The sequence below is a fragment of the Fusarium tjaetaba genome, assembly GCF_013396195.1.
Source record: "Fusarium tjaetaba strain NRRL 66243 chromosome Unknown NRRL66243_c0000304, whole genome shotgun sequence".
Lineage (NCBI taxonomy): Eukaryota > Fungi > Ascomycota > Sordariomycetes > Hypocreales > Nectriaceae > Fusarium > Fusarium tjaetaba.
The window spans coordinates 1-25,560 of NW_023501500.1; the positions used below are offsets into that span (position 1 = coordinate 1).

General features: G+C 50.5%; 6 protein-coding genes across 6 annotated transcripts; 3 read left to right on the plus strand and 3 right to left on the minus strand.

Annotated features, from left to right (window-relative positions):
- Window positions 1-1,155: 1,155 nt before the first annotated feature.
- FTJAE_11849 (cytochrome P450 monooxygenase monooxygenase) lies at window positions 1,156-2,736 on the plus strand (the record flags this gene model as incomplete). Its single annotated transcript, XM_037344835.1, has 1 exon — window positions 1,156-2,736. The coding sequence occupies one exon, from the start codon at window positions 1,156-1,158 to the stop codon at window positions 2,734-2,736; it is 1,581 nt and encodes a 526-aa protein (XP_037201062.1).
- A 909-nt stretch (window positions 2,737-3,645) lies between these two features.
- On the minus strand, window positions 3,646-5,485 carry FTJAE_11850 (HC-toxin efflux carrier TOXA; the record flags this gene model as incomplete). The annotated part of the gene is made up of 3 exons (XM_037344837.1): window positions 3,646-4,754; window positions 4,805-5,231; window positions 5,321-5,485. 3 exons carry the CDS (start codon window positions 5,483-5,485, stop codon window positions 3,646-3,648), a joined length of 1,701 nt encoding a protein of 566 aa, XP_037201063.1.
- Window positions 5,486-5,898: 413 nt separating this feature from the next.
- Window positions 5,899-6,972, minus strand: FTJAE_11851 (ToxD-like protein; the record flags this gene model as incomplete). Its single annotated transcript, XM_037344838.1, has 1 exon — window positions 5,899-6,972. The coding sequence occupies one exon, from the start codon at window positions 6,970-6,972 to the stop codon at window positions 5,899-5,901; it is 1,074 nt and encodes a 357-aa protein (XP_037201064.1).
- A 1,388-nt stretch (window positions 6,973-8,360) lies between these two features.
- FTJAE_11852 (polyketide synthase) lies at window positions 8,361-21,074 on the plus strand (the record flags this gene model as incomplete). The annotated part of the gene is made up of 10 exons (XM_037344839.1): window positions 8,361-8,704; window positions 8,754-8,781; window positions 8,844-8,878; window positions 8,932-9,011; window positions 9,060-9,073; window positions 9,123-9,159; window positions 9,217-9,509; window positions 9,557-10,007; window positions 10,064-16,917; window positions 16,995-21,074. The coding sequence occupies 10 exons, from the start codon at window positions 8,361-8,363 to the stop codon at window positions 21,072-21,074; spliced, it is 12,216 nt and encodes a 4,071-aa protein (XP_037201065.1).
- Window positions 21,075-21,874: 800 nt separating this feature from the next.
- On the plus strand, window positions 21,875-23,563 carry FTJAE_11853 (beta-fructofuranosidase; the record flags this gene model as incomplete). Its single annotated transcript, XM_037344840.1, has 2 exons — window positions 21,875-22,291; window positions 22,340-23,563. 2 exons carry the CDS (start codon window positions 21,875-21,877, stop codon window positions 23,561-23,563), a joined length of 1,641 nt encoding a protein of 546 aa, XP_037201066.1.
- A 104-nt stretch (window positions 23,564-23,667) lies between these two features.
- FTJAE_11854 (multidrug resistance fnx1) lies at window positions 23,668-25,345 on the minus strand (the record flags this gene model as incomplete). Its single annotated transcript, XM_037344841.1, has 3 exons — window positions 23,668-23,978; window positions 24,028-24,169; window positions 24,221-25,345. 3 exons carry the CDS (start codon window positions 25,343-25,345, stop codon window positions 23,668-23,670), a joined length of 1,578 nt encoding a protein of 525 aa, XP_037201067.1.
- Between the last annotated feature and the right edge of the window lie 215 nt (window positions 25,346-25,560).

Below are 25,560 nucleotides of genomic sequence, written 5' to 3' on the forward strand. Positions count from 1 at the left end.
TTATAGTATAACGGGCGTTAAAGTGCCTGATAAGGGAGTTCTGGCTGCAAATGAGTATAAAGGCAGCATTTTCTGAGTATATTAAATTAAAGTTATAAAATAAATAATTAATAATTAAAATATATAATATAAATAAATAAATTAAATAAAAAAAAAATTCGAATAATTAAAAATATTTTAGCTATAAATTTAAGTAATAAAACTTTAATTAAAGGTTTACTTATAAAATAATAATATATATTAAATTTAAGTATATAATACTAAGTAATTATAAAACCTAGATATATGACTTTATTTTAACTACTTTTATATATTAAATATTATTATTACTTAAGATAAGATATTAATTAATAACCAATAGTATGCCTTCTACTACTGCCTTGTTTTCCAGGCATTCTAGATTATGGTGTGTATATAACCTTATCCTCTTATCCCTCCCTCAAACAACATTCCCGGCTTACAAGCGGGACGGCCCATATCTGATACAACCCGCTCCACAGTTTCTTGGGTTACATCTGTCTTATATGCATACACGACTGTGCATTTCTGGGTTACCGGCAAGACGGCACTCAAGGGGGGCTTGGAAGGTTTTGATTAACGCAAGCATGATCTGACGCTCGCTTAGCCATATCCACACATATGATCTGATGTTGTCAACGTGCGCTTATAATCTTGCATTACGGCAAAGTGTTGGTGCAGATTCTCACATGCGAGATTGCGGCGTGAAGAACTAGGATTTGTTCCTGCGTTAAGAGGGCCAATCGCCATGCGTCTCGAGCGAGGCAGAAGGATTACTGTTTGATAGAGTTGGAAGGATTGTGATGGGATCCAAAGGATACTCGGCTTGCGTGAAGATGGTATGATCACGGCTGATAGACGCGGGAAGAGGTGAGATGCCTAGACGTGAAGTGGGTGGGCGTCAGCGCTTCCTTGGCAGCTGCTTGCATCAGAAGATGATAATCGCGCAGGAAACTTTGGTAAGGTACTTTCACTGTTTGTACCTTTTGAAGTCAACCTTTTCTGAAATCAGGAGATATCAGTGACCAGTTGTGAATAAGGCATTACATATGTGAAGCTTTACCAGAGAGCCTGGATCACTATGACTTTCACAAAATTGCGCTTCTAAGTCCGGAACTAGAAGCAAAACAAGACAACATGTCAAACTCTACAGGCTTTATCGCCGATTTGCCTAGCCTTTTCACAGACATTCCAGGCTTTGTTGCTGATATCCCCTCTCGGGTTGACTTCACCTCTATACCCGTTATCCTATCCTCCACTGTCGCAGTCCTTGCCTTCACGTCCTTCATCAAGTATGTCGCTGAGAGACAGCAAGAAAAGGCAATGGGCTTCGGCCATGTCCCAACCCTCTGGCAATGGGACCCATTCTATGGCGTTGATGCCTTCATTGCTATGCTACTAGCTCTGAAGAACAACCGCTATGTCCCGTGGCTTGACAGCTTACACGCCAAGATGCCCAAGACTTTTGCTCTCACCTTCCTCGGTGGGCGTCAGATTTGGACTATTGAGCCTGAGAACCTCAAAACTGTGGCCAACAATCTTGCAGATTTTCAGGTTGGTCCAATTCGCTACAACAGCAAAGCTGGACAGCCCTTCGCTGAGAAGGGTATTGTCGGTGCTGATGGCAAGGACTGGGAGTTTGCCCGCGCGCTTGTCAAGCCATTCTTTATGCGAGAGTGGTATGCCAATACTGAGCGCATGGAGCCGTTTGCCGAGCGATTCTTTGCGGGGATTCCTGCTGATGGCGAGACTTTTGATATGTTTCCCCATCTGCGAACCTGGTCTTTGAATCTCAATCTCCAGTTCCTCTTTGGCGATTACTCTGACATTGTCACTGAAGAGGAGACTAACAAGACCACTGACGCTTTCATCACCGGTCTGGCATATGCAAGAATTCGCCTTCTTCTGCACCGCGTTCTGTGGCTCTTCCCGTGGAAGACATGGTACAAGGTTGTTGGTACAATTCACAGTTATGTCAACAAGCATATTGCCAAGGCCCGTGCTGAACTCAAAGAGCGTGAGGAGCGCATCAGCAAGGGTCTTCCTGTTGGACCAGAAAGGCGGGATGTTTGCTGGCACATGGTTCGGGAGTTACCGAACGACGATGAAGTCAGATCTCACCTCTGCTTGCTCTTTGTCCCCAACAACGAGACTACTCTCATTTTCCTGTCCAATGTCATGTGGAATCTGGCCAGGCAGCCTGAGATCTGGGAGCGACTGCGTCAAGAAGTCAAGGGCAAGGAATTGAACTTCAACAGCCTTCGCAGCATGAAGCTTCTACAGAATGTTCTCACAGAAGCTCATCGCATCACCCCTGTCGGTCTCTTCATCGCCCGCGCCGCAGTTCGCGACACGACCCTCCCGCGGGGCGGCGGTCCAAAAGGCGACCAGCCCGTGCGCGTGCGCAAGGGTAACATTGTGCAGATCAACAAGGCAGTCATGTACAAAGACCCAGACTACTGGGGCGATGACGCCTTGGAGTTCAACCCGGACCGCTTCGATAAGATGCGTCCGGGGCTGAGTCTGACACCGTACAACACGGGGCCAAGACGATGTCCTGGTGAGATGATGACCATGAATGAGTGTGGGTATATGGTTGCTCGTATGGCGCAGACTTACAAGAGGTTGGAGTGCAGAGACCCCACGCCTTTTGTGGGTGTTTTCCGTATTGGGCAGTTGAATAAGAATGGATGTCAGGTTGCTGTATACAGAGAGTAGTTACTGCATGGAGGGTAGGATGAAATAACTTTTCGAGAAATAGAGTTTGATTGCCAGGGGACTTTCTTATCGAGGCACTGTCCTGCAATTGACTTTGTTGTCCAATTTACTTCCATATTTGGCTAATACTATGTTTCTTCAACTAATCACATTTTATTTGAGGTGCATATGTACCTCATGAATGGAAAGCCAGTGAAGAACTGGGTCCTCTACCCTGAATGACAGAATACATAATTTAACACAGATTTATCAGACTTCGGACTAGGTATTTTTACCCGTCGGTTTAATGTCAGAGCTTATTAGCCAAGAACTTGACTTGCTGACGTGCATATTGATCTCGACTAACATTCTCATGTCTTACTCGAACTTTGAACTGTTGTCTCTCTTCTCCCGAAAGTTATCGGGCAGCAAAAGGTGAGATCCAAGTGAGTACACCTTGGCGGTCCATCACTGACGTTACACTCGCCAAGCAACCCAAGATCTTGTGCTTACGCTCGTCTTACAAACTGAATGGGATTCGTGAAATAGCATAGAAAGTACACCATGTGGATACTTCCACGTCAAACTGCCCGGCAGGCACTCTAGAAGCAAGGCCGCGGCAAATAATGTGTAGGGTAACGGTGGAAGGATTCAGCTGCCGGATTCCATTTCGTAATTAACAGGGATGCAACGGGGAGTCGGAAAAACTTGGCACGCGGGCACTACTCGGGAGCGCTACGAATAGCCATTTTCGAGTCATGCAGCTTATCTTTAGGGTGGATTTAGGGTGAACTCTACTCAAGAAGTCTCCGGGCAGAAAAGCACTCCGTACCGGGTAAACAGTGTATGACATGGGTCAAGTTTTATTCTATAGTGAAGCAAGAATTCCTTTCTAATGTACGATTAAGTGCCGCTATACCTTATCTGATATTATGCTCTACTGTTGCCATTCGTGTTCGCATTCTCGGCAATTGGTCCCCCTGTTGTCTCTTTGGTCTCTGTGCTCTCAGGTCCTGGTGCTTCCTCCTTTGGCTTGTTCTGCTTGATGCTCCTCCACTCCATACAAACAGCCCCTAGATAGCCTATACAGGAGAGAATGAGTCCACAAAGGAAAGCTTGCCGTAAAGAAGCGTTGTAAGCTACAAGAACAAGCCGTTTTGTTGTTTCGCTCAGGCCATCCAGAATTCTGGTAGCCCCCTCTTGCTGAAGATTGAATACATCGACGCCAGGAATGACACTGATCCTTTTCACCAGTTCATTTGTGAAGAGGTTCTGTCCTACACTGACAAAGATGGCGCCCCCCAGTAGTTGACAGAAAATCAGGACCGAAGTACCTGTGGGTACGTCATCCAAGGGTAGCACAGTCTGTGATGCAATCAGAGGGATTTGAAGAGTGATGCCTAAACCGAAGCCGTATGGTATCTGGTAACCAATCCACTCTCCACTGCTCGTATGAACCTTGAGTAAAGTGAGAAGTCCTGTACCGACACACATAATGGCATTACCGACAAGCATGAAGGGCATGTACTGCCCAATGGTTTGTACACCGCCAGCGCTGACAAATGACGCAATGACTTGAGCGACGACAGTAGGCAGAAGGCGGATGCCTGATTGAACAGCGCTGACGCCCTTGATGGCTTGGAACCAAATGGGGAGGTAGTATAGCGTTGTCATCATTGTAGCTCCTGTGCAGAACATGGAAAAGGATGAGGCTGCGATACTGCGTTGAGTAAAGATGTGCGGCGGGACAGTTGCATGGTTCGGAAACAGGATTTGAATCACGACAAAGGCGATAAGGCAGACGCCGGTAACAACAAAGAGTGCGATGATGCGACCGTTGGACCAGGGATACTTTGTACCGCCCCATCGAAGAGCAGCGAGAAGACTAATGATACCGCCGAGAAGCATAACGCATCCTGGGCCATCGAGGCGAAGGAGCTTTTCTTTGAGGGGAAGGTGAGCAGTTGCGCGATCGGGGACTTGAAGTAAAAATGCGAGGAGAGCGGCAGCGACAGCTCCGATGGGTAGGTTGATGTAGACTAATATTTGTTAGCAATAGTTGGAATTTCTCAAAGGCAGTCAAACTTACAGCACCATCTCCACGTCGCGGAAGAATCTGTGAATGCACCTCCAAGAAGAGGTCCTAATACGCTGGTGACACCAAAGATCGCAGCGACAACAGCCTGATATGGAGTTCTCTTCTCAAGTGGGATGCAGTACACGGTGACGATGACAGCGCCAGCATAAATCCCAGCACTTCCAACGCCAGCAATTGCGCGGCCGACAATGAGCGCAGTAGAAGATGGCGCGGCACCACAGACAGCTGACCCAACTTCAAAGATCAAGATGCTGATGAGAAAGATGAGCTTGACGCTGAAGAATGTGTATAGTCGGCCGAACATGAGTTGAAAAGCGCATGTTGTCATGAAGTATGCAGATGCATACCAGCCGACATCGGCGACGGCGCGGAACTCGTCTGTGATTTTTGGGATGGCGGTCGAGACGATCAGTCGGTCCTGTAGACAATTGATCTATTAGCCAATCTGATTGAAGCATAGTATTTCTGGGGAACAATTCGGATAATTTTGGTGAGGGCATCACGCACCAGAGCAACCAAAAACATGCTCAGATAAGCAGAGGTCATGATAAGGGCGAGCTTCATGCCGTGAGGGTAGTCAATGGCAGCCTCTTCCTCCGCGGTAGCCCTCGCATCATGAACAACATGATGTTCGTCCTCGTTTGGAGGCTTGTTTCGTTTCAGGAACTTCATTGTCAAGGGCTGGATGTGATGCAGTCGAGGTGACCACGGTGGCTGCGCGACGACAAAAGATCAATGGTCGATCTGTAAAAGCCGCGGGACTAAGGAACATGGAAATTGTTTCCGAAAAGGAAAAAGAACTCAATACGCGAAATCTGACACGGAACAAGGAAAGACACCGATTGTCCTGACGTAAATTGGGTGTCGACCAACCAACATCTGTGGAGCAGGGATCATGAAAGTGGTCTGATCGATTGCAAGGTAGAGCATTCCTTCGAGAAGTGAAAAGCAACGTGGATGTGACATTGAATGATGATATGATGTGGTGCAATCAATGGCCGAATTACGAAATAATGTTCAATAATGATACTCACTATCTAACCGACTGACTGACTACCGTGTCGAAGTGCCTCAATAACCGCTGTCTAGAGCAAGTAAACCAGCTTGTGGCCCCTAACGGTCCCCGCCTTGATCTCCTCTAAGCCCTGTAGGGCGCCCTCCAATCCACCCTCTCTCACCTGGACAGGATGCGGAACGATCTTACCATCGCGGAGCAATCCCTCCAGCATCCGCGCAAGATCGACACCAAACTTTCTCAGCTCGGGATTACCAGGCCGCCCGTGAGGCGGCGGCATGTCAATGTCCAACCCCGCCATCTCAAGCCCATACGTAAATCCCGACTTAACCGTCTTCCTCGTTCGCGTGATGGCCTCGTGGGGGACGTGCACCGTCTCGTAGTGCCCACCCATTCGGCCGATTGCTCGGAAGCAGAAGCGCGCAGAGTCAACCGAGCCAATGCAGTCGAACGCGTACTTGAGCCCGTTCTTGGTGAGCCTCTTGATCGCGTCCACGGAAGCGTCGGGATCGCGATAGTCAAAGCACTCGACGGCTTGGGACTTCTTGGCGAGCTCGTTGCTGTTGGGGGAGCATACAGCAATTGGCAGGAGACCCGCCAGTCGCGTCAGCTGGCAGAAGATGGTGCCTGTTGCTGTCCCACCCCCGTAGACGAGCACGTAGTGGGGTGTTGGCGAGGGCTGCAGGGGTGTCCCGGGGAGCTCGAGCCGCCTCATGGCTAGGCCTGCAGCCATGAAGACAGTGCCGAGAGACGCCATGTCAGCAAGGGAGTACCCGGGTGGCTTGCGAAGGATGAAATCCTCCTGTGCCAGAGTGTACTGGGAATACGCTCCCACGTCCGGCATCGAACGGTTCATGCCAAGCACCATGATTCCGACCTCATCGCCTATTTTGAGAGGACTCTCTGAGGCATCGGGGCCGAGGGCGATGACTTTACCAGAGCAGTCAAAGCCACCAATTGCTCCATGGACCGTATATCCGCTTGTAAGCTTAGTGTCGATGGGGTTGAGGCCCACCGCCACGTTCTTGACCAGTACCCATCCCTTACCAGGGGTAGGAACCGGTGCGGCGTCTGTCAGTTCGAGGGTATCACGCTCGGTGCCGATAAGAGCACGCTGCGTCTTGGGGATGGTGATTGGCTCCATAGTTTTTGTCGTTGCCTGCTTGGGCCCTGTCATGGAAGAGTCGAAATAGACGCTCTATTTAACTTGCTTTGATGTCAACATCCTGGTAACTCGTATGCAGGCTGGTGTTCATGTCACACCACTTGAAGAAGAAGCCAGGTTTGACTAAAGAAGGAATCTAGATTGATAACTTGGCTACGCTTGGCAGATGACTGTTGCATCTGAAGGAGCTGAATGCTGGAGTTGAGATGGAGAACCTGTGCATGAATGGAGAGTGGACGAGTGGTATGATGCACGGCGGTTAGATATGGATAAACCTTGTTATCATATGTGGCACAGCGTTCTCTAGGCGTGAGATTAGTTACGACCCTTAAAACCTTATAAGGGGTTAGTAAAAGGGTTTTAAATATTAACTATAAAATTTGTAAATTACGTATTATAAAAGTACGTTACTAGCTAGAAGTATGTAAGAATATAAGGAATATTACTTATGTATTTTATATTTAAATATACTTAAATATAAATCTAAAATATATATAATTTCTAAGATCTTTTTATTAACGTTATTTTACTTCCTTATAAGAGCTTCTAATAAGGGGTACATACTTACTAACAAACTAGTTACACCCTATAATAATCCTGCATGTAATACAATCTATTCACTAAGCTGACAATATCCAGGTCAGCGACTTCATCATATTACATCTTGGCTTTCAGATGTCAGACCATTATCTTTCTCGCCCTGATTCACTCACACAATCCATTGATATGACAAACACCTGCATGAACCTTGCCCATCCTTCGGATCACATCAGCACTCCATTGATCCTATTCCACCAATAATCGTATCATCATTCCGAAACATCTGTATACTTCACTCGAAAGTATCTCTCCAAGCCGCCAGCCCTGAAACTTCACCATAATCCTTCTGCAACATTGATCACCAATAATCGACGTGTCAGTACGAATGACCAAATCTTCTCCGCTTTCTTTGATAAGCTTACCGCTGCAGAGTTACGCTATACCTTGATATCTTGCACACTGGGGGCTGAATCCCAAGAGTTTCGAGCCGGTAGCCGAGCGTGGCAAGAGGATTATCGGGACCGGGTGAGGAACTGTTCATCCGGTAAGTGAGAGCGGCTGTGAAGGCGGAGTGGAGAGGCTGTTGAGAATCCTTGATGCTCAAGCCCCTGATATCCCATTCCCATCTAGGACGTAGCTGTGATAGAGCATCGAGTAGGTTTCCCATGTGTTCAGCAAAACAAGTCGAGTCTTGAGGTACTGTCTTCCCACCCACTATCTTATAAAGTCGACGCCACTGTTAGCTGTACCAAGCAGAACTTAGTGAACCCCCTTACTGTTTTTGCCTTTGAGAATTATCCTTTGAAACACTACTACTATCTTTTACAATGACAAAATTCTCAAAGACTAATGAACCCATTGCGGTGGTCGGCACTGCGTGTCGTTTCCCCGGCGGTTGTAACACACCGTCCAAGCTTTGGGATCTGGTGTGCTCATCCCGAGATGTCCTGCAGAAGGTGCCACCTGCTCGGTTTAATGTGGACTCATTCTACCACTCTGATCCGACGCATCATGGTACTACCAATGTCACGCAGAGTTACTTCCTAGATGAGGATGTGACAAAGTTTGACAATGGCTTCTTTGGCATTCAGCCTATGGAGGCTGAGGCTATGGATCCTCAGCAGAGGTTGCTGCTGGAGACTGTCTATGACTCTGTTGTTGATGCAGGCTTGTGAGTTTCAATGGGTGTTTGTGAGGAGATAGTTACTGACAGCATACAGGGCGATGGAGGACTTGAAGGGCTCAGATGTGAGTTTTGACAGCAACTACAGATCATATCTCATGCAGAACTGACCGATCTTGACCTGCAGACATCAGTATTTGTGGGACAGATGTGTGACGACTGGTGCGTACTCAGATCATATATCTGCATCTCCATGTTACTGACAATGCATGCAGGGCCCAAATGCTTGCCAAAGACTGGGACGACATTCCCACCTACATGGGCACTGGAGTTTCTCGCGCTGTCATGTCCAATCGTGTATCATACTTTGGTAAGTAACAATTTCAGTCTGATATCTCAATAGCTAACGTTGTAACAGTGAGTGGAACGCTGCAGCGCTGGTGCAGAACTAACATGAGTGACCCAGTTTGACTGGCACGGTCCCTCTATGAGCATCGACACAGGTAAGTCTTCCCCATCTCTGATCTACAAACCCCACAAGCTAACAGAATGATCTACAGCATGCAGCTCAAGTCTGGTTGCAGTGCACGAAGCAGTCAGGACTCTGCGTAGCGGCGAGTCCAACGTTGCAGTCGCTGCAGGTGCAAATCTCATCTTGCTTCCCGGCATGTACATCTGCGAAAGCAAGCTGCGCATGATTTCGCCTACAGGTCGAAGTCGTATGTGGGATGCTAACGCTGACGGGTATGCTAGAGGTGAGGGATTTGCGTCGGTTATCTTGAAGACGCTGAGTCAGGCACTTGCCGATGGAGATCCAATTGAGTGCATTATTCGAGAGACTGGTGTGAACCAAGTAAGTGACCAATACTACGTCTAAGAGAGGGGAACTAATGATGCTAGGATGGCAAAACACCAGGTTTGACTGTGCCTAGCAACATCGCTCAAACAGCTCTCATTCGTGATGTCTATCAACGGGCTGGTTTAGATATTACCAAGCCCTCGGACCGTCCTCAGCTCTTCCACGCCCATGGAACAGGCACCAAAGCCGGAGATCCCAAAGAAGCTGAGGCCATCTCCAGAGCATTCTTCGGCGATGACCAACCTCGCGATGAGAAGCTCAATGTTATTTCCATCAAGACCCAGATTGGTCACACAGAGGGTACAGCTGGTCTCGCAAGTCTCCTTGGCACCATGATGGCGATGAAGAACGCTACTGTGCCGCCGAACATGCACTTTGAGACCCTTAACCCTGATATTGAGCCATTCTACAGCAATCTCGAAGTTCCGACTTCTGCGAAGGCCTGGCCTGATGTACATGGAAGTGTCAAGCGTGCAAGTATCAACAGCTTCGGTAAAAACCCCAGCGCAGTTAGCCAAACTTGACACTTGCTAATTAATTCTGCACAGGATTTGGTGGCACAAATGCTCATGCAATCTTGGAGAGCTACGAGCCTGCTCTTCACAACCAGGCTCTAGCGACTACGGAAGCAGAGTCTCCTCGTCTGTACACACCACTTCTGTTCTCCGCCAACAGCGAGAAGGCTCTCAAAGAAGTACTCTCCTCATATTTGAGCTTCTTGGAAGAGCGGTATGAGACAAACATGGCTGACCTGGCTTGGACATTGCACAACCGACGCTCAACACTACCTTACAGGAGTAGCGTCGTTGTCCCTGCTGGTTCTGGCAATTCCCAAGAAGCCGCCAGAAGCTCTATTCTTGCTGAGATTGAGCGCTTAACTGACTCGTCACACAAGCTGCACCGATCCTCGAGTGTCACTACACCTAAGATTCTTGGTGTCTTCAGTGGTCAGGGCGCTCAATGGCCTCGAATGGGTGCCGTACTTCTTGAGTCATCTGCCTGGGCTCGTGGCAAAATTGCTGAGCTCGATGGCTATCTGGCTGAGCTTCCCGATTCAGACGTACCGGACTTCACACTCGAGTCTGAGCTGCTTGCCTTTAAGGAGACTAGTCGCGTCGCTGAAGCCGCCATTTCGCAGCCTCTCTGCACTGCTGTTCAGGTCCTTCTCGTCGATCTCATCCGAGAATTGGCAGGCATTCAGCTCAGCGCTGTGGTGGGCCACTCATCTGGTGAGATCGCGGCAGCTTATGCCGCTGGCTTCATGACTCGTCGCGCCGCCATCTTGACAGCTTACTACCGCGGTCGCTACGCCAGACTCGCTGCGTCGCCATCCTCTAGCGAGATCAAGGGAGCCATGGCAGCAGTTGGAACAGACGAAGCCGATGCTCTCGAGTTCTGCGCTCTTGAGGATAACGCCGGCCGTATCACTGTCGCAGCTGTCAATGCACCCTCCAGCGTCACCCTCTCTGGTGACGAGGATGCTCTTGAAGAGGCCATCGCTGTCTTCCAAGACGAAGGCAAATTTGCGAGACGGCTCAAGGTTGATACGGCGTATCACTCCAGTCACATGCAGGCTGCGGCGGGACCATATCTCGAGGCCCTTCAGAGAAGCGGTGTTCGTTTCGATGAAGAAGTCGCTTCTGAGCAGCGCCCTCTCTGGTTCTCGAGTACCAAGGTTGATGCTGCCCCCATGAAACGGGACAACTTGAGTCCTCAGTACTGGATTGATAATATGGTCAAGCCAGTCATGTTTGCGCCAGCACTTGATTGCGCGCTGGCGCATTCGGGACCTTTTGACATGGCGCTGGAACTGGGACCTCATCCTGCACTCAAAGGCCCTGCTCTAGAGAGCCTTGGAAATGGTACACCATACCAAGGTGTGCTTACCCGTGGCAAAGACGACGTTGAGAGTGTTGCCAATTGCTTTGGTGCTGTCTGGCGTAATCTCGGTCGCGGCCATGTCAACTTTGCCTCAATTGACGCTACACTCTCCGGTCGCTCATCAGCACCCACAGTGGTCAGAGACCTCCCTCCATACCCTTTCTCAGCAGACTCCCAAGTCTTCTGGTCAGAATCCCGATTCTGTGCCGCGCTTCGTCAAATGGATGAGCCCGTCCATCCAATTCTCGGTCGTCGCATGGTCGAGAACAGCGTTCCAGGCATGACCCAATGGCGCAACATCCTTCGCGCTCGTGAGATTCCCTGGCTGCGTGGCCATCGCCTCCAAGGACAGGTCATCTTTCCCGGCTGTGGATACGCAGCCATGGCCCTCGAGGCGGCGATGATACTGGTGCGAGATCTCAAGGATTCTCCGACCGTGAGGCTGTTGAGTCTTTATGATCTTACTATGGATCAGGCGATTGTCTTCAATGACGATAGTTCAAGTGTTGAGACGCTTGTTACGATGAAGACTGTTGAGAGTAACCATGATGAGCTTGTCGTTGACTTTGTTTGCTGCTCTTATCACACTCACGGTCTGGCACCAGCTGTCACATCTACTCACGCTCACGGTCGCGTCGTCGCTCGTCTTGGTGCTCCCTCAGCAGATGCCATTCCTGGTCAGACCGCCCAGGACCCGGCTCGTCAATTCAACCTCGCTCCAATTGAGATTGATCGCTTCTACACTGAGCTAGCCAAGCACGGTTACCAGTACTCTCCCCCCTTCAAGGGTATTGTCGAGATTGAGCGCAAGTCCGACTTTGCGATCGGAAAGATCGTTGATCAATCTGGTCCCGAGTGGGAAGACCAAGTCGCTCTCGCTCATCCTGGCCTCATGGACTCTGGTGTACAGACTGTTCTTGCTGCCATGGCTGCGCCCGGCGATGGTCGTTTGTGGTGCCTGCAGATGCTGGTTGGTATTGATGCCATTCACGTCAATCCTTACTTCGCGCCAGCTACTCGGGGCGCGACCATGGCTTGGGAGGCTAGTACCACGCTTGGAGAAGATGCGGATTCGCTAGGCGAGGCTGTCGGCGACATGAAGATGCTGTCTCCTGATGGTCAACAAGCCTATATCGCGGTCGAGGGGGCCAGGATGAGGCCTTTCACTCCTGCCACAGCAGCCAACGACTCGCCTCTCTTTTCGACCTGGGTCTATGGCCCCTCCGAGCCTGATGGTGTTCTCGCATCGCGCGTCAATCGCCCCAAGGAAGTCGCTGATGCAGAGATTCGCTCAGCCGACAACCTTGACAGACTGTCATTATTCTACGTACGACGTCTCGCTGAGCTTATTCCTGCTGGCTCAAAGGCTCGCGAAGAAGCTCAAGAGCACTTCAAGCGCCTTCTCACTTGGTGCGATCACGTCATTGGTCTCGTCAGTCGTGGAGAACATCACTTCCTGACTCCAGAGATGATGAACGACACCCAAGCTGAGGTCGACCGTCTTCTTGCGGAGTACGCCAACTCGAATGACTTCAGACTCACCCACGCCGCTGCTAAAGCCCTTCTTGAAGTCGTCCCTGCAAATGAAGGCAACGTGCATGAGTACCTTACCAAGGATAACATGCTCAATCGGTACTACGAGGAGACTCTTCGCTACGAGGCGAGTGACCAGAAGATGTACAACATGATGCGGCAATTGGCGCACATCTACCCTCAGATGCGCGTGCTTGAGGTCGGTGCCGGAACTGGTGGTGCGACATCCCACGCTTTGCCCGCTATTGACGGTGCCTTCTCGGTGTACACCTTTACAGATATCTCAACTGCCTTCTTTGACAAGGCAGAGGAGAAGTTCAAGGACTACTCCGGTCTTATTAACTTCAAGGCTCTTGATATGAACAACAGTATCGAGGAGCAAGGGTTTACCGAGTCATCATACCATGTCGTGATGGCCGGCATGGCCCTGCACGCAACCGGCGATGTGGAGGGAGCTCTCCGCAACATCCGTCGTCTTCTCAAGCCCGGCGGTCGTCTCATCGGCTTCGAGAACATCAACAACGATGCCGTGCGATTGGGTATCGGTATGGGTGGCTTCGCCGCCTGGTGGTCTGGCGCTGAATATGGTCGCCCTTGGGGCCCCATGTTGACACTTGAGCAGTGGGACGATGCTCTAAAGAGGACGGGCTTCACTGGTGTTGATACGCATACCGTAGGTCACAACCAGACGCAGCCTATGTGCCTGTGGGTCTCAATGGCTAGAGATGAAAAGGTTGATCTCTTGAAGGAGCCACTCGCTGCTGTGCCTGAGAAGCAGCAGAGCTTGGTGGTTGTCGGTGGAAAGTCTCTCGGTACGATGGATCTTGTTGAGAAGACCAAGTCTCTCGTCGCGCCATTTTACCAGACCACGAGCCACTTTAGATCCATTGAAGCCCTCAATGACATCACCGAAGATCAATTCCCCGAAGGTTCTTCTGTTCTCAGTCTCACAGAACTTGATGAACCCGTTCTCCGCACCGTCACAGACCCCAAGCTAGACGGCCTCAAGACCCTTTGGGCGCGAGGGCGCAACATCCTCTGGGTCACCAAGGGCGCAGCATCAGAGCAGCCCTACAACAATATGATCGTCGGTCTCGCGCGATCAATTCGTCAAGAGTACCCTAGTATTACCCTCCAGACAGTCGATCTCGACAATGCGACCGTTGGTGATGGATCTTGGGTGCCTTCTTTCGTCGCCAGTGCTCTCAGGCGCATTGAACTACTTGACAAGTGGAAGCGCGAGGAGATTGCTAATGGCGCGGATCTAAACGATAAACTCCAGTGGACGCAAGAGTCTGAGGTTAGAGTCGTTGACAAGAAGACTTACATGCCGCGATTGAACGTCAACAAGGAATTGAACCACCGCTTCAATTCTATTCGTCGTATCATTCACGAAGAAGTCGATCCTCAATCATCCAAGACCTCATTCAGTCTCAATGCCAGTGCGCCTATGTCAGCTCCAGTCATCGGGCAGATCTCGCCTCTGCGTGTCCCGCCCGAGACCGATGCTGCTGTCCCAAGCTACGAGATTCGCATCCGAAAGTCACTTCTCCAAGCTTTGAGAATTGGTACATTGGGTTACTTCCGTCTTTGCGTTGGCGATGCCGATGGCAAACGGGTTCTCGCTTTGACATCTTCTGCTGAGACACCAGCGACAACACCCCAGGACCTCACTGTCGCGCTTCCAGCTGGTGCTTCGGAGGAGCTATCTTCAATGGCGCTGTTGTCAACCGCGGCGCACCTCGTCGCTGCTCAGATTGCAGCATTGGTACCTCAGCAAAAGGGCAGTCATATCGTCATTCACGAGGCTGATCCTTTAGTGCGCACTGCAATCATGAGCCTGTTTGAGTCGCATCCCGCACCATCCTGGCGCGTGAGCTTCACAGATTGCTTGATTGAAGGTCAGCAGCCTCAGGATCTCCCCGGCAAGACCACTTGGCTGGCGCAGGAGATGTCATCTCGTGCTATCAGGAAGGTTCTCCCCGGTTTGACCAGCTCGTCGCTCCTGGTCGACTTTTCAGCTCCCCACAGTCCTTCTGCAGTTGTCGCTTCTGCCATGGCTGAGTGCCTTCCATGGTACGCCCGCACGGAGAAGTCGCTGATCCGAAACCGCGTTGAAGTTCGCCCAGGCGATCTAACAGACGCGAAGGCTGCACTCCAAGCTGCTTGGGATAAGGCAAGCAGCATGGTTATCGAAGCTCGCGATCGTGAGACTGTCCCTCTCAACCACATCGAGGGTTTCACTGCACCAATTGGCCAGTCGCTGCACCTCGTTGATTGGGCTACTCCATCAGTACCAGTGCGCGTTCATCCTCTCGACCATCACACCAACATTTTCCGATCAGACAAGACTTACCTTCTCGTTGGTCTCTCAGGCGAGATGGGTCAATCGTGCTGTGAATGGATGGCCGCTCATGGAGCGCGATATGTGGTGCTGACCAGTCGGTATCCTAAGGTCGATCAGCGATTCATCGACAACATGGAACAAGCTGGTGTCACTGTCGTCCCTCGCAAACTTGACATCACCAGTAAAGAATCACTTCATTTGTGCTATCAGGCCATCAACCGCACGCTGCCACCGATCGCTGGTGTTGCCAATGGTGCTATGCTTCTGCAGGATGTCCTCTTCAAGGACATGGACGCTGCCAATCTGAACAAGGTCCTTGCGCCCAAGGTCAATGGCAGTATCTACCTCGATGAGCTATTTGCCGACACCAAGCTGGATTTCTTCCTCATGTTCAGCTCGGCAGCTAGTATCGTCGGATCTCGAGGTCAAGCCAATTACGCCGCTGCCAATATGTTCATGGCCTCCCTCGTTAACAACCGTCGCAAGCGCGGTCTCGCTGCGTCCATCATCAACATCAGCGCTCTCATTGGTCTCGGCTACATTGAGCGACAGAAGATCTACGACGCGAGCTTCTTCAAGGACATTGGTATCGCCAATACCTCGGCTCAAGGTCTTCACCAGCTCATCGCAGAAGCCATTCTCGCTGGGCAGCGCTTCGGTCCTGATGAGGATATTGAGGGCGGTGAGATCTCTCAGGGAATCATGCCTCAGTTCTCCGACGACGAGCACAAGTCATTCTTCATTCATGACTCCAAGTTCAGCAACATGTTGATTGAGCGTGTCGACGGCGATGCAGATGTCGATGCGTCAGGTAACGCAGCTGCTGTTTCGCTCAGTCGACAGTTGAAGCGTGTCACTAGCAAGGACCAGGCGTTGAGGGTCATCACCGATGCCTTTACTCTGAAGCTGAAGAAGATGCTGCGTATTCCTGCAGAGACTGATGTCCCCGAGTCCCTGGCTTTGGTAGACCAAGGCGTCGATTCACTGGTTGCTGTTGACGTGCGGTCATGGTTCTTGAAGGAACTCGACACCGACATGCCTGTTCTCAAGATTCTGGGCGGTAACTCAATTCTTGATCTCGCCAGCGATGCGCTAGAGCGAATTCCCAAGGCTCTTCTTGACCTCGACCGCGATGATGACGATGCAAACAATGAAGCGCAGCCAGTCAACGACAAGAAGCTCGCTGAGCCTCCAACCTCGAGCTCTAGCTCAGACGTTGTGACTGGCGACTCCGACGCTGTCTCACAAAGCTCGGCGACAGACGTTTCCACGACCGTAAAGAGCACAGCGGGAGCTGACACGGCAAGCATCCCCCCATCTCTAAGCAACATGAAGAATAACAATGAGTCGGACGACAGGCATAAGCGAGAGCTCGAAGACGAGACGAAAAAGCGCCGTGCAGATGAAGAAGCGGTGGCGGCGAAGAGGCGGGAGGAGATTGTGAAGAGTTCAAGTGAGGTTGTTGATGAGATGTCCCTTGTTCAGAGTCGTTTTTGGTTCCTTACTATGGCGTTGGAGGATAAGACTACGTTTAATGTTACGATTTCGGCGCATTTGAAGGGCAGGGTTGATGTTGGGAAGTTGGAGAGGGCGTTGGATGGTGTTGCGAGGAGGCATGAGATTTTACGAACGAGATTCTTTGTAAGTGGCGGCTCCAATCCTTTCACCGGAGTAATTGATGTGCTCTGTTTTGTGAACGAGGCTGATCAGTATCACAGTTTGGGGGCAAGTCCCTCGAGACGCCCATGCAAGGCGTTGTCTCAAAGCCGACAGTCCACCTCACATCACGACACGTCACCAACAGAGACGATGTTGACGAAGAGATGGAATGGCTTCACTCTCATCCTTGGAACCTCGGCGATTGGGAGACCATCAAGCTCTCACTTCTTTCCCAATCCGACACCGAGCACTGGCTAGTGTTAGCATTCCATCACATCGCCTTTGATGGTTACAGTCTCGAGATCTTCTGGCGCGACCTGGGAAAAGCCTACAACGCCAACGGATCGATCCCGACTCTGCCAGATGCGAAGCAGTACCGAGCTTACATTGCCAAACAACGTAGACAGAACTTGTCCAAGCCATTCGAGTGGAGAAAGGCGATTGAGTATTATCGCAAGCTCATCATGCCTGAGCCCGAGCCACTTCCTCTGCTACCTTTTGCAAAGGTCAGTCATAGGAAGTTACTCGAGAACTACAGTTGTTACAACGCAGAAATCACATTTGAGCCTTCAGAAGCAGCGCGCATCAGGAAGCTTGCCAAGGCCAATCACTCAACCTCATTCCACGTCTACGTCGCAGCTCTTCAGACTCTGCTCTTTGGTCTGATGCCCGACTCTGTTGATCGCTTATTTATCGCGATGGACGACACCAACAGACTCGATAAGGACTTTATGGATACGATTGGTCTTTTCGTCAACACTCTCTTCCTCCGCTTCGATCGCGCAGACTACGACAAACTCTCCTTCTCAGAAGCTGTCAAAGCCGCGCGCACAAAGACCTACAAGGCCCTGGAGCACTCTGTTCTTCCGCTCGACGTTCTCCTCAAAGAACTCTGCATCACGCGTCATGGCGATGCAGTACCTGTCGCGCAAGTCCTGATTGACTACCGTGTTTCGCACAAGGAGTGGTTCAGGCTTGGTGACTGCAGGGCTGAAATGGGTACCGGTCGAGCAGAACGCCAAGGCAGTGACCTTGCGTTTTACATCCTTGATGACTCTGACGAACAGAATGGCGGTAGTGTTCGAGTTGGTGTTGAGGTCCAATCGACGCTGTATGACGGGGAGCATGCTGAGATGCTCATCAGGGCGTATACCAATCTTTTAAGAAAGGTTACAGCGGATGAGGCTGGCTCGAAGACGGCCCTCAAGTCGCTGCCGCCGTGGACAGAGGATGACTTGTCTATCACTCTGGGTCCGACGATTGATGCCTGGCCTAACGCCGACACGCTCTCGCATCGCATTGACGCCATGATCCGGGAGAACCCATCGGCGCCGGCCCTTGACGATGAGACGAGTCAATTGTCCTACGAGCAAATGGGCCGTCGCATCGATGAGATCGCCACTTCTTTGACCTCAGCTGGTTTGAGCGAGAATGACTTTATCGGTGTCTTCCAAGAAACCGGCGTGGACTGGATCTGCTCGATGCTTGCGATCCTCAAGCTGGGCATGACCTACGTGCCATTGTATCCTCCCATCGGAATGCCTCGATTGGCAGCCAATGTGCAGGTCGCCCAACCGCAAGCAGTTCTCGTTGATGACTCTACCGCCGACAAGTTTGATCAATTGGGAACTCAGTCTGCTCAGATGATCCACGTTCCTATCGTTGGATCTTCTACAGCCGAAGTGCCGATTCGCGCTCAGCCAGGGCAGAAGGCTATGATCCTCTGTACGAGCGGCTCAACTGGCATTCCGAAGGCCGTCGTCCACACGAATCGAAGTCTCAAGGCTCTTGTTGAACCACACGCAATTGTCCAAGAACAGGACAAACCCAGCTATGCCGCTCGAGTCCTCCAACAGAGCGCCTTCAGCTTTGATCTCTCGATTGATCAGACGATGCTTGCGCTCTGCAACGGCGGTTGTGTCTTTGTCGTTCCCACCTCGAAGCGCGGCGACCCTCTTGGTACAGTCGACATGATCGCCCGACACAATATTACGTATACGATGTGCACACCGTCTGAGTATAGTATCTGGCACCGCTTTGCTCGAGACCGTCTTCTCGACTGCACAGCTTGGGAGAATGCTTCCTCATCTGGTGGGCCTCTGTCAACCGCTCTTGTTCGCGCTTTCGCTGGCCTTGAACTTCCTCATCTCAGATTGTTCAATCACTGTGGCCCGACTGAGACAACTGTCACCAACAGGATTGAACTCAATTTTGCTGACTACGCTGAGGGTGAGAAGGCGCAGATGCGATATGTCACTGACGTTGGCTTCCCGTGCGCCAATTACTCTACGTACATTGTGGACGAGAACTTGAAGCTGGTTCCACGTGGCTATCCTGGTGAGATTGTGGTAGGCGGCGCTGGTGTCGCAGATGGCTATCTTGGGCGTGCGGATCTTACCAAGGAGAAGTTCATTCCAGATCCATGGACTTCGTCGCAGGAGTGGAAGATCATGTATCGCACCGGCGACCGTGGCAAACTTCGTGCGAACGGGATGGTTGACATTTTGGGTCGTATTGAAGGCGGTACCCAGGTCAAGCTACGAGGTTATCGCATTGAGCTGGGCGACGTGGAGAGTGCTATCTTGAGCGCAGCTCAGGGTGTTCTGTCAGATGCCGTTGTGACTCTACGATACCCTGAGGAGCGCCAAGAGGATCACGATGACGATGGCTTCCTTGTCGCACATGTCGTTGTCGCTGACAAGAGTCTTCGCCGTTCTGAAGTCGAGTCCTTCTTGCGCAAGATCGTCTCAAAGCTCCCTCTGCCTCATTACATGCTTCCAGCTTTGATGCTACCAATTGATCGCTTCCCATTGACGGCGCATCAAAAGCCTGATCGTAACGCGATCGCAGCGCTTCCTCTACCCGCTTTCACTCCTGCTGCAGCCAATGATGCTGTTGCTGAAGAGGGCAGTCTTGAGTCGGAGACACAGAAGAAGATCGCCAAGATGTGGAGGACTCTGGTACCAGCGAGTGCCTCTGCTACCATCACAGCAGACACCGACTTCTTCCACGTCGGCGGAAGCTCATTGCTTCTGATCAAGCTTCAGGGCATGATTAGGAAGGAGTTTAACGTGTCGCTGAGGCTTCTGAATCTCATGGCTGCTAGTAAGCTTCGTGAGATGGCAGCGCTGGTGAATGATGAGGTCAGTGGTGGTGATATCGATTGGGAGAGGGAGACCAAGATTCCCGATGAGTGGTTGAGCCCGCCGCAAGTCGCGTCGCAGAAGGCGGATGGTTCTCTACGCGTTCTTATCACTGGCGCGACTGGGTTCTTGGGGAGGAACTTGGTGTCCCATCTTGCCGAGTCTCCTCGAGTGTCTGAGATACACTGTCTTGTCCGCGACGCGTCAATCACCGAGACCAGCGACAAAGTAACTCTATGGCGTGGAGATCTCAGCCAACCCAACCTGGGTCTCTCTGACAGTGACTTTACGCGTCTGAGCAACAGTGTTGACGCGATCATCCACTGCGGTGCCAATCGTTCATTCTGGGACGATTACCGTTCCCTTCACGCTGTCAACGTTACCAGCGTCGCGGAACTCATTCGTCTCGCGCTGCCTCGTCGCCTACCTATTCACGTGTTGTCTGGTGGAGCAGTCAAACGGTATGGAGATGGACATCCACCTGTCGATGGCGGCGATGGATACGTCGCGTCAAAGTGGGCTGCTGAGGGTTTGTTGCGTGATGCTGCGCAGCGAGCTGGATTGCCTGTGTTTATTCACCGCCCAGCACCAGCATTGACTGCTGCAGAGACTGGCGATGCGGATACCATCACATCAGATGAGCTTCTTCGTCTCGCGAAAGCCATTTCTCTGCGCCCCGATCCGACAGGTCTGAATGGCACGGGTCATTTCGCACCAATTGATCAGATCTCGAGCCGCATTCTCGACGCGCTTCTCCAGTCTTCTGCCCAATCACAAGACGGCGTTAATGTCATCGAACACGCGGGTACCAAGACATTGAGTATGGGCGAATTTGCAAACCTCTGTGAGCAATTGCCAGAATTGAAGGACCTTCCCACTGCAAAAGTGCTCCAATGGTTTGGTCAAGCGAAGAAGCAGGGATTGAAGCAATTTTTGACAGCGTTGGAGGTGGAGTTTAGCGATGACAAGGGTGACACTGCTGTGATGAGCAGATGAAGGATGTTTTGTCGTTAGCCGGTATACAGGGATAGATACAGGTGCCTGGAGTTTGTGGATATTTCCTGGATGTAATTTTTCTTTCTCTTTTCTCTTTACTAAATAGAATACAGTTCTTTCTCATCATGTGAGCAGTTTTGTCTTCCCGCGTATCCGGTTCAATGCAATGTTACTGTCAACACCAACCCTGTACTCCGTGAACCCCACCAACTACCCTGCATCTTGATGCCTCTTTCACGATTCATCCTCCAAAAAAGCTCAATTGATCGAGCCATTGCGATAAATACATGCTCATACTCACTCTATTGTACGATTATTCAACTACCGGCAATAAATCGCTTCATCTTGACATGTCTCACCTCACTTAAACTTTCCCCATGATTCGACGCCCCCGATAAACCCGATAAACTTCCATCATCTCAACTGTCGGGCCGTTGATGTGGGGTAGACCACTCCAAGCATAACACCATTCAAGACAAGATCTACACTCAGAAACTTCAGCTTCCTCTTCCATTCGATGACGATATTTATCGGTCCGACACTACTACGCCGAGTCGGTCCTGTTTCCATATCTTCCCCACAACCGCCAGATTAACCTATAGTTCTGACATCACCTCTTCTCCAGATCGGCGTGTTTCTTGCCTGGAGATGAATGCGGGGAAGAAAAACGCTAACCGTTGGATCGGTGCCGATGTCGTTGGGACGGTATCGCCTGATGAGGGTGTCTAGGTATATAAGCGTCATATAATCCTCGAAAACTTGAAATGCTTAGCAAGATACAGTTCTGCATCTTGATCATCATGAGAGGTCTTTTGTTCTCGACCGTCGCTGGTCTCGTCCAGCTCAGCACTGCCCAGTCTTCCACGACTCTTCCTGTACCGACTGGAATACCCATCACTGGCGATTACAATGGCACATACCGTCCTCAGATTCACTTTTCTCCCCCACAACATTTCATGAACGACCCCAATGGCATGTTCCGCGATGCTGATGGTCTCTGGCATTTATACTATCAGTATAATCCCACTGATGTTGTCGCGGGTAACCAGCATTGGGGCCATGCAACCTCGAAGGATTTGTACCACTGGGTGAATCAGCCCATTGCGCTTTTCCCACCGGAGAAAGAGACTTATGTATTCTCTGGAAGCGCTGTTGTTGATGTTAATAACACGTCTGGGTTCTTCCCTGACCAGGACAACGGTGTCGTGGCGATTTACGTGAGTTGTTAACAGTAGTTGGATGGTAACAACACTAACGATTCACAGACCCTATCATCACCAACTGTTCAGGATCAGGCAATCGCTTATTCGCGAGATGGAGGCTACACCTTTACTCCGTATGCCAACAACCCTGTCATCAACAGCACCTCTACTCAGTTCCGTGATCCCAAAGTCATTCGCTACGATGACTCATGGATCATGGTAGTTGCCTATCCCCAGGACTTCAAGATTGGCATCTTCGAGTCTGACAATCTCAAGGACTGGACGCCTACCAGCAACTTCTCCCACCATGGCCTCCTCGGTCTGCAGTACGAGTGCCCCAACATGATCCCCATGCCCTACGTGGATGAGGACGGGAAGAAGCAGGATGATATGTGGCTTATGGCCATCAGCATCAACCCCGGTGCACCATTGGGAGGCTCTATCACTGAGTACTTCCCTGGTACTTTCAACGGCACACACTTTGAGGCTGTTGACGCTGCTGCACGAATTGCGGACTTTGGCAAGGACAACTACGCTGGACAATGGTTTTATGGCCTCTCAGAGGACGAGTATCCTGTTTCTATTGCCTGGGCTTCCAACTGGCAGTACACCAGCGTTGTGCCCACTGGAAACGACGGCTGGAGAAGCGCCATGAGTCTTCCTCGTGAGAACTACCTCACCAAGGCCAAGCGCGTTGGCTGGAAGCTTGTTTCAAGGCCCTATGACCTCAGCCCTGTCCTGGGTCGTGAGCTCGCCTCCAACAGCAGCTTTGGCAACGGAACACTTATTGTTGACTACTCTGATGTTGAGTCTAACGCTATTTACTGGGAAGTCAACGTCACAGGCATTCCGGACAGCGGAATTCCCTCTACTTCTTCTATGAACTGGACGTTCTCAAGCCCAATCACCAACGAAGCCATCAAGAGCGGCTACTACCTTGGTGGCGATCCCGTGTTCTTCCTCGACCGTGGCGGTGTCAAGGGCTTTGAGAACATCTTCTACACTGATAAGACATCCCTGGGCAGTCTCGCTACTGAGAACGGCACATGGAGTCTTAGCGGCGTTATTGATAGGTCTATCTATGAGGCTTTCCTCAATAATGGTGTCGATAGTGTCACCAACACCTTCTTCTCCACGGAGCCATTGACGCTCATGATTTTCAGCGCGACTGACTTACCCGAAGATGTTAAGGTTAGTGTCAAGGTTCACGCTTTGGAGAGTGCTTGGAAGGAGATGGAGAATGATGATGGACTTGTGGCGGGAAACAGAACATCGAGTTCATCATAGTGTATAAGATTTTAAGTATATATGTGAGCATATGATATTGATGCTTTGATGACTACTGATAACAACGAGCAACATTCTGTTCCATGTCGAAATATGAACTTTGATCATTTCCTATCCAATGTACTGAAAAGCTTATGCTGCTTGATCGGTGAGATAGAGATCAAGGCTAGTACTGACCAAGCGAGCATCATTAACCAAACATGCCCAAAAGATTGCATGAGTGACTCCATTACTCCGGTGTACCAGCCCTGTGGTAGATGGTGAATCTCAGTCAGGTCATCTTTTATACGTCGAATCTCATCCGCTGCATTGGGCTGATGGCCGAACCGTGCCCACAAGTTCATATCTAGGCTTGATTGGTATAAGACGGACGCAAGGGTAATCCCAATGGTACCGCCCAAGCTCCGTGCAAGGTCTATAAAGTTGTTAGTAGGTTTCTTCTCAAGGGCGACTGAAGGTCTTACATGTAGTGGATGTGACAACGGCCTGTTGTGCATGACCTACGGCTGCTACACAAGCGACCTGTGTAATGCTGAAGACGGCATTGTAACCCAGGCCAACGATAAAGAAGGCTAGGCAAGTCATCCAAGCTGGACTGGTATCATTCTGAACTGCGAATATAGCAGTGCCTATGATCAGAGCAAGAATACTGCTTACTACCAGTCCTACATATTTGCCCGTCTTCTTCATGAGGTAGCCGGGGACGAGTCCTCCGAGGCATGTACCAACTGACGCCGGTAATATCTTCAAACCCGCATTAGTGGCGGAATCCCCACGGGCCTGAAGATAGAGAGGGACATAAAAGATGCTGGTCAGAGCAATGGCTGAGCAAAAGACGCTAGCTAAGCAGGAAGCGAATACTGTTGGGTTGAGAAGAAGACGGACAGGAATGATTGGCTGAGAAGCTCTAAGCTCCCAGACGACGAAGACTGAGAATAATAACATCGACAGTGAGATCGCTGCTATAGGTAAGGGATGCAGCCATGGGACTATGTTTCCTCCAGCGCTCAGACCTAGCACGAGGGATGCCAGGAAAGAGGAAACCAGAAAGACGCCGCCAAAGTCAATACGCTTGACATACGACTTGTCAGACTGTTTGGGTGGAACTTTGATCAAGCTGTACACGATGATAGCTGAGAGGAGAGAAGGAAGGACTTGAATGAGAAAGGCCATTCTCCAGCCCCAGCTGGTATAGTCATTTAAGAAGCCGCCAAATACAGCCCCGACCATAGCGCCAGAAGCATACCAGATATTGGCAATACCTCCCACCAATCCACGCTTCAGAAGGGGGACGAGATCCGAGCCTAAAAAGGTTGGTATACTCATAAGGCCCCCACCACCGATGCCAGAAATGACTCTTCCAAGTATCATCATCTTCTGGCTAGTAGCAAGGCCGCATATAAGGTTGCCCACTGCAAAGGCAATATTACTAAATGCCAAACCAGGTCCACGACCGAAAATGTCAGTCAGACGGCCTGAGATTGGCTGACTGGCAGCATTGGCTATCAAATATGCCGTAGCAAGCCAGGACAGGAGACTCAGAGAGTTGAACTCGCTGGAGATCTGAGCGGACAGTGTAGCGATAACGGTTGTATCGGCTGCTCCGAGAAAAACGCCAAGCCAGGCTGTGCTCATGATCATAGCGAGTCTTGCGAAGGAGAGCTCTTTGCAAATGATTGCTACTTCTCCGTCCTGCTGAGAAGTCTCGGCTGTGTCACGAGCGGATGATCCATAGTTTTGGTTCTCATGATCCGACCCGAGAAGTGGTGTGCGTTCAGACATGATGTCTGGATGATAAGAAGAGGGAAAGTTATGAGACGAGTGTATTAAAAAAGAGAAGAAAGAAAGATGTGGGAAAGATAGTTAATTTGCAGTGTTTTTTTTTTTTTTTTTTTTTTTTTTTTAAAAAAAAAAAACAAAAGGAATAACAAAATAATGGATTGAACGCGGTCTACGGTAGGCTGATACCAGGAATAGACTCAACGGGGAACAAAACG